The sequence below is a fragment of the Mangifera indica genome, chromosome 10 (assembly GCF_011075055.1).
Source record: "Mangifera indica cultivar Alphonso chromosome 10, CATAS_Mindica_2.1, whole genome shotgun sequence".
Taxonomy (NCBI): domain Eukaryota; kingdom Viridiplantae; phylum Streptophyta; class Magnoliopsida; order Sapindales; family Anacardiaceae; genus Mangifera; species Mangifera indica.
In genome coordinates this window covers 16,028,704-16,043,837 of record NC_058146.1, presented here as the reverse complement: position 1 = coordinate 16,043,837, position 15,134 = coordinate 16,028,704, and the positions used below count along the sequence as shown (strand labels likewise).

At 34.8% G+C, this 15,134-nt stretch overlaps 2 protein-coding genes and 1 pseudogene across 5 annotated transcripts; 1 reads left to right on the top strand and 2 right to left on the bottom strand.

The window, feature by feature from the left end:
* Positions 1–39: 39 nt before the first annotated feature.
* On the bottom strand, positions 40–4,058 carry LOC123227784 (transcription initiation factor TFIID subunit 11). Of its 4 annotated transcripts, XM_044652910.1 has the most exons (7): positions 3,947–3,994; positions 3,650–3,658; positions 3,463–3,514; positions 2,375–2,681; positions 1,355–1,442; positions 571–670; positions 40–322 (listed from the first exon to the last, which is right to left on the bottom strand). In XM_044652910.1, exons 4-7 carry the CDS (start codon positions 2,671–2,673, stop codon positions 195–197), a joined length of 615 nt encoding a protein of 204 aa, XP_044508845.1. In that variant the 5' UTR covers positions 2,674–2,681; positions 3,463–3,514; positions 3,650–3,658; positions 3,947–3,994; the 3' UTR covers positions 40–194. The 4 variants fall into 4 exon arrangements, with proteins under 4 accessions (XP_044508845.1, XP_044508844.1, XP_044508842.1 ...); XM_044652909.1 differs by lacking the exon at positions 3,650–3,658 and having other exon boundaries at positions 3,459–3,514; positions 3,947–4,058; XM_044652907.1 differs by lacking the exon at positions 3,650–3,658 and having other exon boundaries at positions 3,947–4,058.
* Positions 4,059–8,962: 4,904 nt separating this feature from the next.
* Positions 8,963–10,771, bottom strand: LOC123227782 (annotated as a pseudogene).
* Positions 10,772–12,782: 2,011 nt separating this feature from the next.
* On the top strand, positions 12,783–14,688 carry LOC123227783 (protein ASYMMETRIC LEAVES 2-like). The gene is made up of 2 exons (XM_044652906.1): positions 12,783–13,221; positions 13,897–14,688. The coding sequence occupies exon 2, from the start codon at positions 13,912–13,914 to the stop codon at positions 14,584–14,586; it is 675 nt and encodes a 224-aa protein (XP_044508841.1). The 5' UTR covers positions 12,783–13,221; positions 13,897–13,911; the 3' UTR covers positions 14,587–14,688.
* The last annotated feature ends 446 nt before the right edge of the window (positions 14,689–15,134 follow it).

Genomic DNA, 15,134 nt, shown 5'->3' with positions numbered 1-15,134 from the left:
ATTTTAGATTGCAAATGAAATAGACCTTTGCAAATTGTCGATTCACTCCCACATTCGAAGAGACTCTTCATTTAAGTCCTCAAAATCCAACAACTGGCTGTTGGCTTCCAAGTTATACTACTCAAGATATGACAACATCAAGATCTGGTAAGAACCTGAGTTGTCAACAGCATAAATTTTGCAATTCTGGCCATCTACCGAAACAGCCTTTGAATTGATCTCCTTGGTACTTTGCCTTCAAGCTTTAATCTTCTATAAGCTTCTCTGATGTGGCACGGCCTGATCGGTCCGGATTCCTTCCGCTCTGCCATGACCATTCTAGCTGCAAAACAATATAGTGAGGAAACAAACTGTTAGAAACACTCAAAATCAGGTAGTCAAACTTCTATATTCAAACTTTTGTGTGGACTCAAACATACACTAGGGCATAGCTTTCTGGAAAATGTCACTGGAAAGCATTGGAGCAATGTAGTTACAAGAGAAGTCATAAAAATGTTGTTTTCTCTTAAGCTATTCAATTCGAAAATGGAATTAGCATAAATTTTGTAATCTGAAAAGTTGCAAGCATACCTGTTTCAACTAGTTCACCGACAAACATTTTTGCTATGCCACACACTACAATTGTCATCGGTAACGAAATTTTCTGGCTTCCAGTGATGCTCACTAACAACTGCATTCATACAAGAAAACATGACACAATATTGGGTATACTCAATACATGAGTGAATCAAAATCTTTGAGCGTTGAACACAAGAACAATGCTCTCAACAAGGGAGCGTGGAAAGAAACAAGCAAGCTTCGTAAAAATAATATCAACCTAGAGGAATCTTTCACCAAATAGTCCAAACAGGCTGACAGCATGACAGTACAGCCAAACAAACACCTTCCCTGTGGCTTAAGGACCCGGTAAATATAAAAAAATTATGGTACATCATTTTCGTGTCCCTCTAGCATAAAACAAACAGATCTTACTGAACCTAGCTACATGCAAACAAAGGATAGAAAATAATGTAACAATGCACCTAACAGTCCATCTCAGATGAGACAATGTGGGAAACAAAAGTTTTGCAAGAAAAAGAGAAAAACAGAGGACAAAAGAATATTTCTGGTCATTATACTCAAATGGACAACCACCATTTGACGAATGCATTAAGGAGGAAAGAAATATGGGAAAATATTTCTAGGTATCATTGTCTTCAACTCACTCAATCAGCTACAACTTCTTGAACTACTACAACTGCAACAAATAAATTAATAAAAGTGACCACAAAACAAAAAAAAAAAAAATACAAAACCCTTATTGTTTTGTTATTTAGAAAGTTGTCTTATTTATGAAACTAACAAGGAAGCATACCCTTCTCATGTTAGCCTTCTGAAGTGCAGATCTTCGAAAGGATTCATACCTATCCATCTGGCCCTCTGTGAATTGAGATAGAATAGCCCTGAAAAGAACAACAATGATATCAGAAGGGCAATTTTTTAAAAGATCAACCATGTTGCTTGGACATGAGAAAGTAATAAGTCGATAAACTTTTGATGGAGAAAAGACTGTCTGCTGCTTTTGACACAACACTTAAAAAAAGTTATTCTATAAAGAATTTCCTAGTAGTCAACAAATCAAGTCCATTTCATGTTATGATGTGATTCTTAAATCCCCACACTCTACTTACACCATATAGTAATGCCAACTTTCCCCTCTGATATAGCTATCAGCATCAAGGACCCTAAACCTGAGGTGAACTGATTGGAGGCTTCACTTGTGCAATAAATTTATAACCCCACTTCACCTTGTACAGCCTACAGCCAAAGGAAGTCTCTTCCTACCATGGCCCAGCTTTTTATCATTTGAATTCTTGAAATGAAGATATATTAGTCGTAAAAGATGATTCAGGATATAAAACTAAAGTGGAATAGCCAAGCTCCTAGAGTCAATACAACTGAGTGATGCCTTGAGGAAAGACACTTGCGAAACAAAAGACCATATAAATATTTACCAACTAAAGTGAAAACAAATTCCTCATAATAATGAAATCACATTTAGTCATGCTTGCAATAAGCATACACCAATTGGCTCAAATTGAGATGGAGCAATAAAAATCAACAAATTTATTGTTAAAAAACATGTTAAGCAAAATCAAAACTGATCAGTAAGTTCAACCTCTGTTGATAAAGGCAAATTATATTAAGCATGCCATCCTAATCTACACCATTATCAAACCAGCATGAAAGTTAACAAAGTGCAACCTATAAATTAGTCAATTAGAATGTAATATGGACTTCAGAAACAAAAGAATACATTTAAATTCACCGTATGGCCAACCACTGACAGGAGACCACAAAGGAAGCAAACTAAAAAGAATGAGGTTAAACTCACTGCATCTTGGCCATTTTAGAAGGGTCAGCACTAGATGGGAACTTAGCAAGTTCAACATCCACATTCTCCTCCTCTTCTTCCTCATCATCATCTTTGTTCTTGGTGACAGCAGCATTTATATTGGTCCCGCCTGACACCGGCATGGGTGCAGATAAACTTTCAAAGTCATCATCTAATCCACCAGGAGCAGGGGCACTCTGAGTTTGACCATCTAACTCATCCGGGCCAATGGGGGAATCGGGTGGTGATTCCTCCTGCTCCTCCAGTGCAGCCTCAAATGGATCCTTAGATTGCTTCATTAGCTTCTCTGATTTCAAATCCCATTCCCAAAAATTCAGTAACAATTCAAGAAAAAACCAAATCAAAATTCATTATCCAAACTTGACAAGTGCCTATTAGCACAGAAACGAAAATGTAGAAACACATTTTCTCAAAAATGTAGGAAATGGGAACGTGGGGAAACATATAAATATTAAAAATATGGGTTATTTTTATAAATATCAATTTTTTATAAAAATATACAATAAACTGTATTTTTATATTAAAAAAAAAAAAAAAACCAACAATTGCATTACATTACAATTGAAAAAGCAAAATCTACAATGTTAAGCTATATAATGAACTATTAAACTCTAAACTCAAATTTGTGTATATGTAAACATCAGTACATCATCACCAGAAAACTGTATTGGAAATTATCAAGCTATTAACACTATCCAACTTCCAGAAAGTCAAATAAGTAAAGCTGAGACAAAAACCAAGTTCTGTAATTTTCAAACTGTAAAAATTTGGCCTGCATAAACCTAGGATTCAAACTGGAAAAATCATTCAACCCACTTGATCTCAAAGAAGCTTTCATCTTAAAACAACATTCAAATCAAACCAGAAGCTCTAAATTGAAGAAAAAAACTAGTCATACATGAGACATCAAATCCTCAAAGTCACAAAATGCAGAATAAATAGAGACTTCTAAAACACAACACAAATTCACAACTTTAAAAGCCAAATCTCATAAACAAGCCAAGAGTCAAACAATCTAAAAAACAACTCATCAGATCACAAAGATATAAGTTTTGAAGCATACCCACCAAGCAATTGAGGTCTGTCACTCACACTACACTTGAGCTGCTCAGCAAGATTCTGAAACAAAAAGAATTACAGGATTACATAATAAGAAGATGGCTAAAGAATTACAGGTTTACATAAGCCATGTAATATGTAGGTAAAAATTTATTCATGGGAAAAGAATTACAGATTACATAATTAATAATTTACATGTGTGCACTGCAGAGATGAATATTGATGGCCAAGGAATCAGTTGCAGCAGTGTGGATTCTCATCATACATGGGATAAAGTAGAATAAGCCACGTCGATTTTCATAAATTGTGTAGAATAAGCAGAAAGAAATTGATTAAGTAACTTGAAACTAAATAGATTTTAATTCAAAAAAAAAAAGAACTAGGGTTCTAATTTTAAAGTTTTTTTTTTTTTTTGCTAAATTACAAATTAAAACATACAATTGGAACCAAATTATGGTGGCATGAGTAATTAGAACAGCACAGAGAACTTACCAAGACGATGGAGAATCGAAAGTTTGGAAAGAGTTTGTAAGGGAAAGCTTAAAAGGGTCTTCGCTTTTGGATTGTTAGAACAAATTCGAGCTAGAGTGTTTTCAATAAATAGTTCTTGGCTTATGTCACTTGGCCCCCTAATATTTTTAATAATGTTTTAACAACCTTAACACTCTGAAGACCGAAGAGTAAAGAGAGACATTATGGAGGGAAGGTGAGGGGCAACAATGTCAATTCAATTCTCTTGTGTTACTACAACTTGAAATGTGGAACAAATTGTGTACAAACTAAGGATTGAACTTCTTTTAGGGCTAATTAGAATGTTTGAATTTAAACTAGTTTGATCAAATCTACTAAAGTTAAAATATTTCTTAACTAAGTTTGAGCTTCAACTCATCATCTTAAACTGATTTTTAATGAACTCTTTTACATACAAACTGATTTCAAACGAAACTTTATTTGGACTAAACATAGATTGAATCCAACTTACTCATTAAGCATATGAAATAAACCCTATCGTCAATAATATTATACCATAAAATAAATTATTATCAAAATTATAATAGGTCAGTTTAATCCAAACGGGTTTGGCTTGAACGAATTGGTTTCAAATTAAAACTCCAAGTTTATAGTTCAGTTTGAAATTAACTTATATATTCATGTGATGATATTATACAACATTGTTTAATCTGTCAGTAATCCTTTAATAACACTATTAACTAACTTAGACAAACTCCAATTCAACTCGATTTGAATTGAATCCACCTCTAATTCCATTTAAAAGACTCTTCTTTGACAACATTTCTGATACTGAAATGTGGACATGATAACATTATCAAACTAAATCAACCTTTAGATATATTTTTGGCCAAACGACTATTTTTCACCCAAAGTATGCGTTTTTGTCAAGTTTCCCTTCATTAACTTTGATAATATCATTTACCCACTTGTGGCCAGTTAGAATTAACGATTTCAAGGGTAAAATCGTCATTTTATCTGTATTATTAAAAATAAACTTAAATTTGATTTTATTTTCTCCCCTAAACCCTGAAAACTAACAATTTCCCCCAACCTAAGTTTTAAAAAACTGCATTTTCCTCCCTAGGGTTTTCAATTTTATGAGTTAGTTTTCTGGCGTTGTTTCTTCCTCTCCGACGACCTTCAGGCCACTCCTCTTCCTCTCCGACGCGGCCTCCTTCCAACGGTTGTCTTGAAAACTGTCATCGACGAAAACGACTTGTCTTCGTCGAGACGAAGACGAGTCGTCTTCGTCTTCTTCCAAAGACGAAGACGTCGTCGTCTTCATCTTCGTCTCGATGAAGACAACTCGACGACCATGCCTAGCATAATCACCGGAAGGAAGCCGCATCGGAGAGGAAGAGGAGTCGCCTGGAGGTCGCCAGAGAGAAAGAAACGATCCAAAAAATTAACTCTAAAAAATTGAAAACCCTAAGGGGGAAAACGCTATTTTTTAAAACTTGAGTTAGAGAAAATTGTTAGTTTTTAAAATTTTAGGGGAGAAAATGAGATAAATTTTTCAGGGGTTAGGGTTCCATTAAATTTAACAGTCTATAGGTGGGTAAATGGTATTATCAAAGTTAATGAGGGAAAACTTGACAAAAGCGCATCCTTTGGGTGGAAAATAGTCGTTTGGCCTATATTTTTTTATGTAGGCTTCCTTGCACCTTTTTTGGGCAAAATTTGTCATATTATATATACGATATAAAATGTTTATACACATGATTGCTTTTCATATTAAAGGACATTATATACCATAACAGTAAGAAAGAATTTCTGTGTCATGTACTGCTACAAAGAATCCCTATCCCATTGTATGAACCAGGTGAAAAAGTGCATATCTATATATTGAAACATCGCGCACATCTCTATGATCTTCCGGCTTCAGCTGTATCGCTCTCTGCAGCTTCTGTTTCACCACTTAACTTCACGATATCTTCTATGAGTATTTTGCCTTCTGTTGCAGGAAAATGGAAAATATAAACAATCGTACCATATATATACCTCAGCTATGACATCTTTGAATTGAACAAGTTCTCAAGGAAATGCAGAAGAAAAAAGAATGTTTTCGTTATCTGATATTTAACTGCCCCATAGTTGCATCACTAAATAATATGCTTTCTTCTAGTTTGAAAAAAAAGTTAGGACAATCCCAGGAGCTTAATGATCAGAAGTTATATAGTGAAGATGGTAAAATAAATTGCAAGGGAAATTTTGCTACTAACCTTATCTTTGGAAAGATTGGATGCCCTCCTTGTGAAGGCTATCTTTAAGGTAAATTGCGGCCGATGCTACCTCCTCAGGAGTCACTTTCCCGTCGTAGTCTCTGACAATAAAGAACACAAGATTCACTTATTTGGCTATGCTATTCAGGGAACAAATTATAAATGAGTCGTTTTGGAAGGTGAGGGTTTTGAGATCAAGGTTAACCAATCATGTGACTTTCAATATACCAACAAATTTGTCTAAAGATTTGCCAGTAAAGGTGTCCATAAGACCACCTGTTTTTGTGAATAATAATTTGAATACTAAACAAGAGAACGTGTTGTTTGCTTAGGATTTCAAATAACAAATAATAAATTAGCAACATTTCACATAATCAATTGAGTCTTTTATACCTTCACAAGTCTGAGGTACTCTTCTCATTCCCGGCTGACTGGCTGAAACAAGCAACACAAAGGGCAAGTCAAGCATCTATTTAGATGCCACCATGCAGAAAAGAATGATGCAGTAAAAGCAATATCATAATTGTTTGGTTCTTACTGAAGCAGAAGCTAAAACAGCCAGTGCACGATAAGCTCACAAAGCTGCTCATGCTTTTGCTCTTGCTTGTTCTCAAGCTTCTTTAGCTGTTAGATCAGTCGTCTCTTCCAGAGCAACATCCTTTTGACTGCTGACAGATTTCTTCAGCTTCACCTGCTCTTCTTCCTCTTCTTCTTCTTCTTCCTCCTCCCATAAAGCAATTACATTACAATGGATTTTTAAAAAATAAATATAGTAATTCAAAATTAAAAAAGAAACTAAGATATGTGAAAAAACTACAAAAATATTATAGACACAATTTAATCAAAGAGATTAAAAGAACTTATCTACATATAGTCTTCAAATCCTATAATAGGTCTTTAAGGCAACATAAAGTACAAAACACTAAAATTTGCTACCTAATTCCGGTAGACCAACCCCTCTGACATGAATTCCGGTAGACCCATTACCAATATCATCTTATTCAATAAAGGTTCCCATCAAAGAGATCCAATGATTTAGCTGGACCCATTCAAATTAATCTATTTCATCATAACTCACTTGAAGCAACCATAATTTCACCATACCTAGATGCAGCAAATAAAAGAAAGAATTTAAACTAAAAGTATCAACTACAGTTTAAAATAGTTCGATTAATTTTGAAGATTTAGGATGACAGAAAAAAATGGAGCATCATTTGCGGGTAGACAAAAGCAATATTTGTAGAACCAGACATTTTTAGGTTGGATAATGGGTGTTATGTTTTCCTCAAATGGGAAAGAAAAGGACTGCAAGATTTAGTATTAAGTTCGATTTACCTCAAAGTTGTTTGAGTTCGGCTCACTTGAGGGGAGACATGCTTGAACCAAGCTTTGAACTCAATTCAGGACTAAAATAATGTTATTTTGAAATATATTAGTCAAATCGATATTGCCTCAAAATAACGTCATTTTAGTTGATTCATATTGAAATTTTCCAGACTTGCGAACTTAATAAGGTAAACACTCATAAAGTTCAAGCTGGAGCTCGAAAATATTTAACTCTTTGGCTCGAACTGAGATCATTTTTGACTTATTTAAGCCAAGCTCATTTTCGAGCTCAAACAAACTCAGTTCAGATCTAACCCTATACAATGTGAGGCACGAGATAAGCTAGAGAGACCTAAGAAGAATGAGATATATGATTTTGAAAGCAACACAGATGATATGAGACAATTAATATAGCTATTGTATGGGCAAAAAGAACCTCGCCTCAACAATCTTAACTAAAAGAACACGTCTAAAGCATGCACTGCTTCTCTCTGATAACAAACAAATTTAAACTAAATTCAATACCGATTAATCATCAAACACAGTAGCAGAAAAATAACATACTGTTAACAAAATACGTGTAATAGAACCACTGAAAACTAAAGTCAATGAAACAACATTTCTGAAACTCCAAAAAAGAGTCCCTTAAACATGGCAGAAATGACTTATCTTTTTGCCTGAGAAATAGCAAAAGTAGCTATAACATCATGTACCTTACCTTGATCAGTTCTTCCTGCATTTCTAGGATCTCCAACTTCCTTCTCCTTTCTGAAAAAAAATCTTGCAGTGGCAAAGCTGTAACCCCAACGGTATCCACAACCTCATCTGGAGAGGAGAGTATAGCTTGAACAGCTTCCTCTGGCTTAACTTTTCCAGACACAGAGAAGGCCCTGCACAGATTACAGAAAGAAGTAAATTATAAATATGGTCATGTGCATTGGAAAAAACACTTACAGGTTAAGCATTAAGTTATCGAAAAAGAATCAAAAGCATAGTACAGAGTGATTGAGAGGCAGATCCAGCCGATCATGCAATTGCAAGGAGAATTATTGAATTAGTGAGCAGGATGGATGAAGCTTTTCTCCTACCTTGTGTGCAGAGAAAACTAAACTAAAACCTTGGAACTAGAAAAATAAAATTCTGAAAAGTTGTTGTTATTAGTAAATACTCCATATAAACAAATGGGGAAATCATTCTAAACTCTTGTAAATGTCAGTTACAAACAATTTCAAGACACATCTTCCTTCTTGGTCTTGAGAGATAAGATATAGTTTGGTTTTATTTTTTTAATTCTCGGCAGTAGTGTGCGGATTTTAAGAGTAGAAAGCTGCTTGACATACTTAGTAGTTTCTGTTTCTTATTAAATAAATCTGTCTTTCTTGTTTCCTATCCAAATAATAATAATGTGAAGACACTTGAAGAAAGGTCATTACTGCACTACAGGCTTAGTGCTGAGTATGTGAAAAGGCAGATTGGGCCTGTTGATGCAACCACCATTATGTGGGTGAATGTTGATCTACATGGACTTGTATCAGAATGAGTTTAAGCAACAAGAATGACAAAAGAAAATACATAAGAAGTATGTAGGAGATACAACTGCCACGATTCCAAACCAATAAGGCTTATGCAACAGTGCAAAAGCAATCACACACTTATCTGCCAGTCATTCCAACCATTACCTCTTCTTCCATCTTGTCCTGGAACGTTGATGGCAACATGTTAGGAAATGATTACAGGAATACTGGTAGCAAGAACTCCTTGAAAGGAACAATAATGAAAACTGCAAATGGAACTAGCCTAAATATATCAGCTGTGGTCCTTGTGAGTTGTTGCCTCTCCCTTCTAGAAAGATCTGTCCCGTTAGCAAGTTTCACCAGTAACCTTAACTTATCCTCACATTGGCCCAAAGTATATTTGTACCCAACCCATAGTGTTGCATAGTAGACTTAAATTCATCCTTCCAGTGGCTGAGTTTCTTAGCCCAGTCTTCCCTGAAACAAGCATATAAAAGTAAAAAAAAAAGATTCAGCAGGCTTATAACAGCTCCGATTCAACATACTTATGACATAATATGCAAAGTTACTTACCTGCTCATAGAAGCAACAGCTCTCAAAGCAGGACCAATGCCCAGTAGCATAGCCCACATTTTCTGCACCATAGATTTTGCACTTTTCTGTGAGTTTTTCTTCTGCTTAGCTTTTGCTTTGGCTTTCACTGTACTCAAACCTTCAACTGCTTGGTCACCACTGGTAATGCTTCCTTTACATGTTTAGCAGCCTGCCGTTCATTTTCATTGTTTTCATGCTGACCAGCAGTGGCTGTGGATGAATAACGCATAGACTGTGACATCCATGTGGATCCCAATGGAGAGACAAGATTAACCCGTCCAATCCTATAACCCAAATTTGAAACCAGTAAAGAGTTACCCCTAAGAAATTCTCTAGCCAAATATTTTAATATTTCATCCTTGGTTACTGAAGATAAACCTCCTTCATGTCCATGATCGGTATCTTCAGATGAATGACTTGAAATTCCAACCCAGCTTGAATGCCGCAATTCATTAGATGCAATTTCTTGACCATTCTCAAAACTAGGAACTCCCTTAATCAGCCAAGTAGGCCGATCAAGGGAATTGAAGAGGTAACTTCTTCCTCCGCAAGAAGTTAAAACCTCTTTGCAAAGAAAATAGTTAATGTATCTCATGCAGCCACCTGACGACCTGACTTCACCAGCCTGTAAACAACGCCATAACCCATCACAACCACAATACCATATAAAAAATAAAAGTAGCCAAAGCTTTGACAAGTTCGATAGAGCACAAACTTCCTCATTCATTGCTTTCATGCAGAATCTAATACTTTGTATCACCAATAATATCAACCGAAGAAGCTAGCAAATACATATACAAATGAAAAGAACAAACATCCAGTGGCGTCTCTAACTTCACCCTAACATGTCAAGCCTTATTTCAAATGAAAATTTATGATTCAGCAGAGAATTCTACCATACAGAGATCACATTAAAATTAACAATAAAAATCACAACACTCACTCAATAGTCAACTCTGAGTAACCAAAAAACAAATTAATACAAAAACAGAATAAACAAACTAAAGAAAGTCATTCCATGATTAAATTTTCGATCTTTACCTTCAACTTCAATAGAGATAAAGTTAAACTTATGAAACGAATACATTTTAACATACCCTTTGGAGCTTTGAATGAGAAAAAGGAATAAAAAAGTGTTCTTGAGAGAGTTTAGACAGTGAGTAGAGAAAAGACATAAAAGAGAGACAGAATAGACCGCTGGACGTCTCTGGGTTTTGACTAATGGGACCCCCGTGCGCTCAAAAGGCCAGGACCCTGGTCTGAATTAACACAAAAAATTCATATCTTTGATTGTGCAATCTCAGTCGTCTGATTGGTGGACTTTTCTGAATTGCAATAGATCTATTTTTGGGAAATTAGCCGCGTGCACAGTGACAATTTTTAAAAGTAATATTAAAAAAATTTATATAATTTATAATTAAATATATAATTTAACTTATTTTAGGTCAAATGCACATGATCGTGGAGAGTTGTATATGTATCCAAACAAGTTATCAATTTATATTATAAAATTTTGATGATATACATACATATATTCTTAGGTGTATATTATATTATAATTTTTTCTATGATTAAATTTTTTCTTTCTATCGAAGAAATTTAACTCTTCATCTTTTATATTAAACTAAACTTTAAGAATTGACAAATTTAATTTAGTTTCTTTTAACAAAAAAATTTATTTAAGTTTTAAAGTTGAATTAATTAAATTGATAAAACTTTGGATTCAATCATACCATTCAAACTGTTCTTTGGAAACAAATCGATGTGTTCTTTATTCCATGTGAATTCAGACTAAGAGACAAAGGGGTTGAGTTCAGTTGGCGACATATAAAGAGGGTGGGGCAAGGGGACAGGTAGAAAACCTGAAAGCCTAATAAAACTCTCAAAAGGAAAGAAGGGAACAAAGTAAATAGTCATGCACAGAGAAAAAGGAGGAAAGGTCTTGTCACAACCACCTCAACATCCTCTATATCCCTTCGTCAGTCTCTGTGACTGTCATAAATAACAACAAACAAACAAACAATCCCCCCATACAAAATTGTTTTTTTTTTTCCCATTAGGTCTTCTGCCTGTCGAAGTGTTGCTCCGAAAGCTGGCTAATCCCATTAATTATGCAAATCAATAATGTCTTAAAATGGGCTTACGCCTGGTTGGCATCAATATATCGATCGAAGCATGAATTAACAAGATGTATGTATCCAATTCAATCTTATATCAATTGGGTAGGTTTAAAATAGGTTTAGTTAGCCATAACCAATAACAAATTTTTCATCGGTTTCTGATTGAGCTGGTCGATTTGGATTTTAAAACATTATATGAAAGTCATAATCTTTGTTAACAAAATGGCCTTAGAAATTAATTTCATAATCGTTAGTATAAATATTGACATAACATCTCTTCATGTAGTTGGAAGATAATATAGTGTCAAAATATTTACTAAATTTTTGATGGGAACGGAGATTAATTATCTGATGTAATTGTAATATTGTTAGAAAAAAAAAAGGATAAGTTTGACTCATTTGATTGTTAAAAAGAAGAAAAAGAATTATCTAAAAAGATTAAGAATGAATGAACGGAATAAAATAAAAAAGAATTACCAAAGAAATATAAACTGATCAGACAAAAAGGTTTGAGCCAAGTTAAACAATAATTCGAGTTCAAACTAACTAGTTCAAATCAAATTTAGGCATAGTCAGAAACCCTTATTCTAAGGCTAACAAAGCATCTCTTAACACTTTCGGATTTGATAATTGGTAATACTCAGTGTCAAAGTTTTGAGTCATAGTATAGATTATTAAGAGTATTTATGTTGCCAAATATATGAACAGTATCACAAGATGGATACTATTTGAGTTTAGATCGAATCATAATACCTGATTTAAGTTTGAGTTCATTCAAATTGATATACAATATTATCAAAAAACTACTAAAGAGATAAATAATATCAATGAAAGAGTGAATAATATTGCCAATCGGATAAATAGTATCAAAAGATGGACAAATGAGTTGAGTTGTTGAATTAGAGCTCTAGTTTGAGATCGAATCATTCAAACTAACTATAAATTCAAAAAGAACCAATTTGTATTGGATCCACCCCAATGAGTGTCCCTAAGCCTCCTTCCTAAACTCATCAGTATATCTATCACTCTTATCACTCTATTATTCACTCATTCTATTTTGCAGCAGCTTCACTCTCTCTCTTTCTCTCTGTGTCTTTGTTTTTGCTTTTCTCTCCGCCTCCTTAGCCTCTGCTTCTGGGCGACTTTCCCTTTCTCCGCCGCTTTTACCTCCCTCTCCCTCTCAATATTCATATTCAAAAACAAAAACAAAAAAATCCCCCTAAACCTAAACATCAGCTCTTTTCTCTCCCTCTCTTCAACACCATCTTTATATGCATGTTCCATGCCTTTTGTTTTCCGGCGATCAAATCGACCTCCTCTCAAGAACCCAACATTTTAATTGCATGACCTTTTCATTCTCCTTAACCTGAAAAAAATAATACAACAATTAACCCTTCTTCATCTTCAAAAGTCGTCTGAAAGTTAAGGGGAAACTCCAAGAAACCAAAAAAAGGTTTGACTTGCTTGTTTACTACAAGGTAAGGTACTTTTCATTTTCAAGGCTACAAAAAGAATAAGAATAGACAGATCGAAAAAATTCTTCTTCCCAAGATCTTATTATAAACAGTCAAGAGTCAGTCAGACAACTTAACCCTTTTGTTATTATTTTTTTGTTTATTTTGCTTGTTCTTCACATTATCGTATATTATTAGTTTAATTTAATACAGTTCTTGTGTTAATCCCAAGATTAATTTCTGTATGAAATTTAGGCAAGATCTGCTCTCAAAAATGAACCTTTTTTATCCATTGAAATAATCAAACTCTCACGAGATCCAATCCTCCATTATCAACCTTTCTTCCTTGCTCCCTTTTATATATATATACACACGCGCGCACACACTTCACCTTCAAGTTTATGGATTTGAAAATTTTCAAATTCAGACTCAGAATGATAAGAGAATGATTTGATCAATATATGGCAGCTCCTGTAGTCGGTGATCTTTTCAATTTTATGTCTCCTTCACAAAGAAATTTTAAGAGTTTTCATTATGAACCCTAAAAGCCCTAGCTAACCCCATCAACATCTTCATCTTCATTTTCATGTCCAAGAACAACATCATCATCAAGATCTGTCAACCTCATGGTATAAAATTTATGTGATCATTTTTTTGTTAAATGGTGTTTTTTTATTATTTTTTTGGATTGGGTTGCAGAGAAGAAGATATAACATGGCATCATCATCGAATTCACCATGCGCGGCTTGTAAATTTTTGCGGCGAAAGTGTCAACCGGAGTGTGTATTCGCGCCGTATTTTCCACCGGACCAGCCTCAGAAATTCGCAAACGTTCACAAAGTTTTCGGGGCGAGTAACGTGACCAAGCTTCTCAACGAGTTGCAGCCTTCGCAGCGCGAAGACGCAGTCAATTCCCTCGCTTATGAGGCCGACATGCGTCTTCGCGACCCCGTCTACGGCTGCGTCGGAGTTATTTCCTTCTTGCAGCACCGTCTCCGCCAGCTGCAGACGGATCTCAGCTGCGCCAAGTCGGAACTATCCAAATATCAAAGCCTAGGCATCACTGGCCATGCTGGACTCATCGCCGCCGCGGCTGCAGCTGCCACCAACACCCACCACCAGCACCATCCTAACATAGGAATCAATCTGATTGGCAGCGGAGTCGGAGGAGTTGGAGGAGTTGCTGCTGGACGTGAGCATCACTTTCATCACCACCAGTTCTTCCCTAGAGAGCATCAGCAACAGATGATAAGGAGCTTCGATGCCAGCAGCAATTATGACGCCAGCCTCCTTGCCATGAATGTATCCGCCAGTATCGGCCAGCTCAGCCCGTTCCAGCAACCCCGGGCTGCCGCCGGTGACGACCGCCGCACTATTGATCCATCTTAGGGTTAGGGTTTTTCTGTTCCCTTTCTCCCATAATTATCATAATAGGAACATCTTATTATTATTATTGTTATTATTATTATGAATGTTCATCATTTTGTCTTATGCAATTAGGGTTTTCAAATGAATTTAACATTTTAAAAGAAAAAAAATATTGTATAAAAAAAGAAAAAAAATTAAATTATCTTATAATGATAAATTTTTTATAGTTTTCACTACAGAATTAACTCTTGAAAATGTGTTAATTAATTAACTAATTAATTTATGTTTTTCATATTATCGATAAATGAATATATTCCCACAATACCCATTTATATAGAGATTGATTTGATTCAAACTGATTTAAGTAGAATTCTAATTAAACAGTTCGATTTGAATTGAACTCATTTATCTTTTTAATGATATTATTTAATTACAATATTATTCTTATCAAATAAGTTCACGCTTAAGTTGGATATTAAGAATTTGAGTTATGCTCAAATTGATCGTTATTTAGATTCAACTTAGTTCAAATTCATGTTTGATTTAAATAATCTGAATTTGAATTAGGG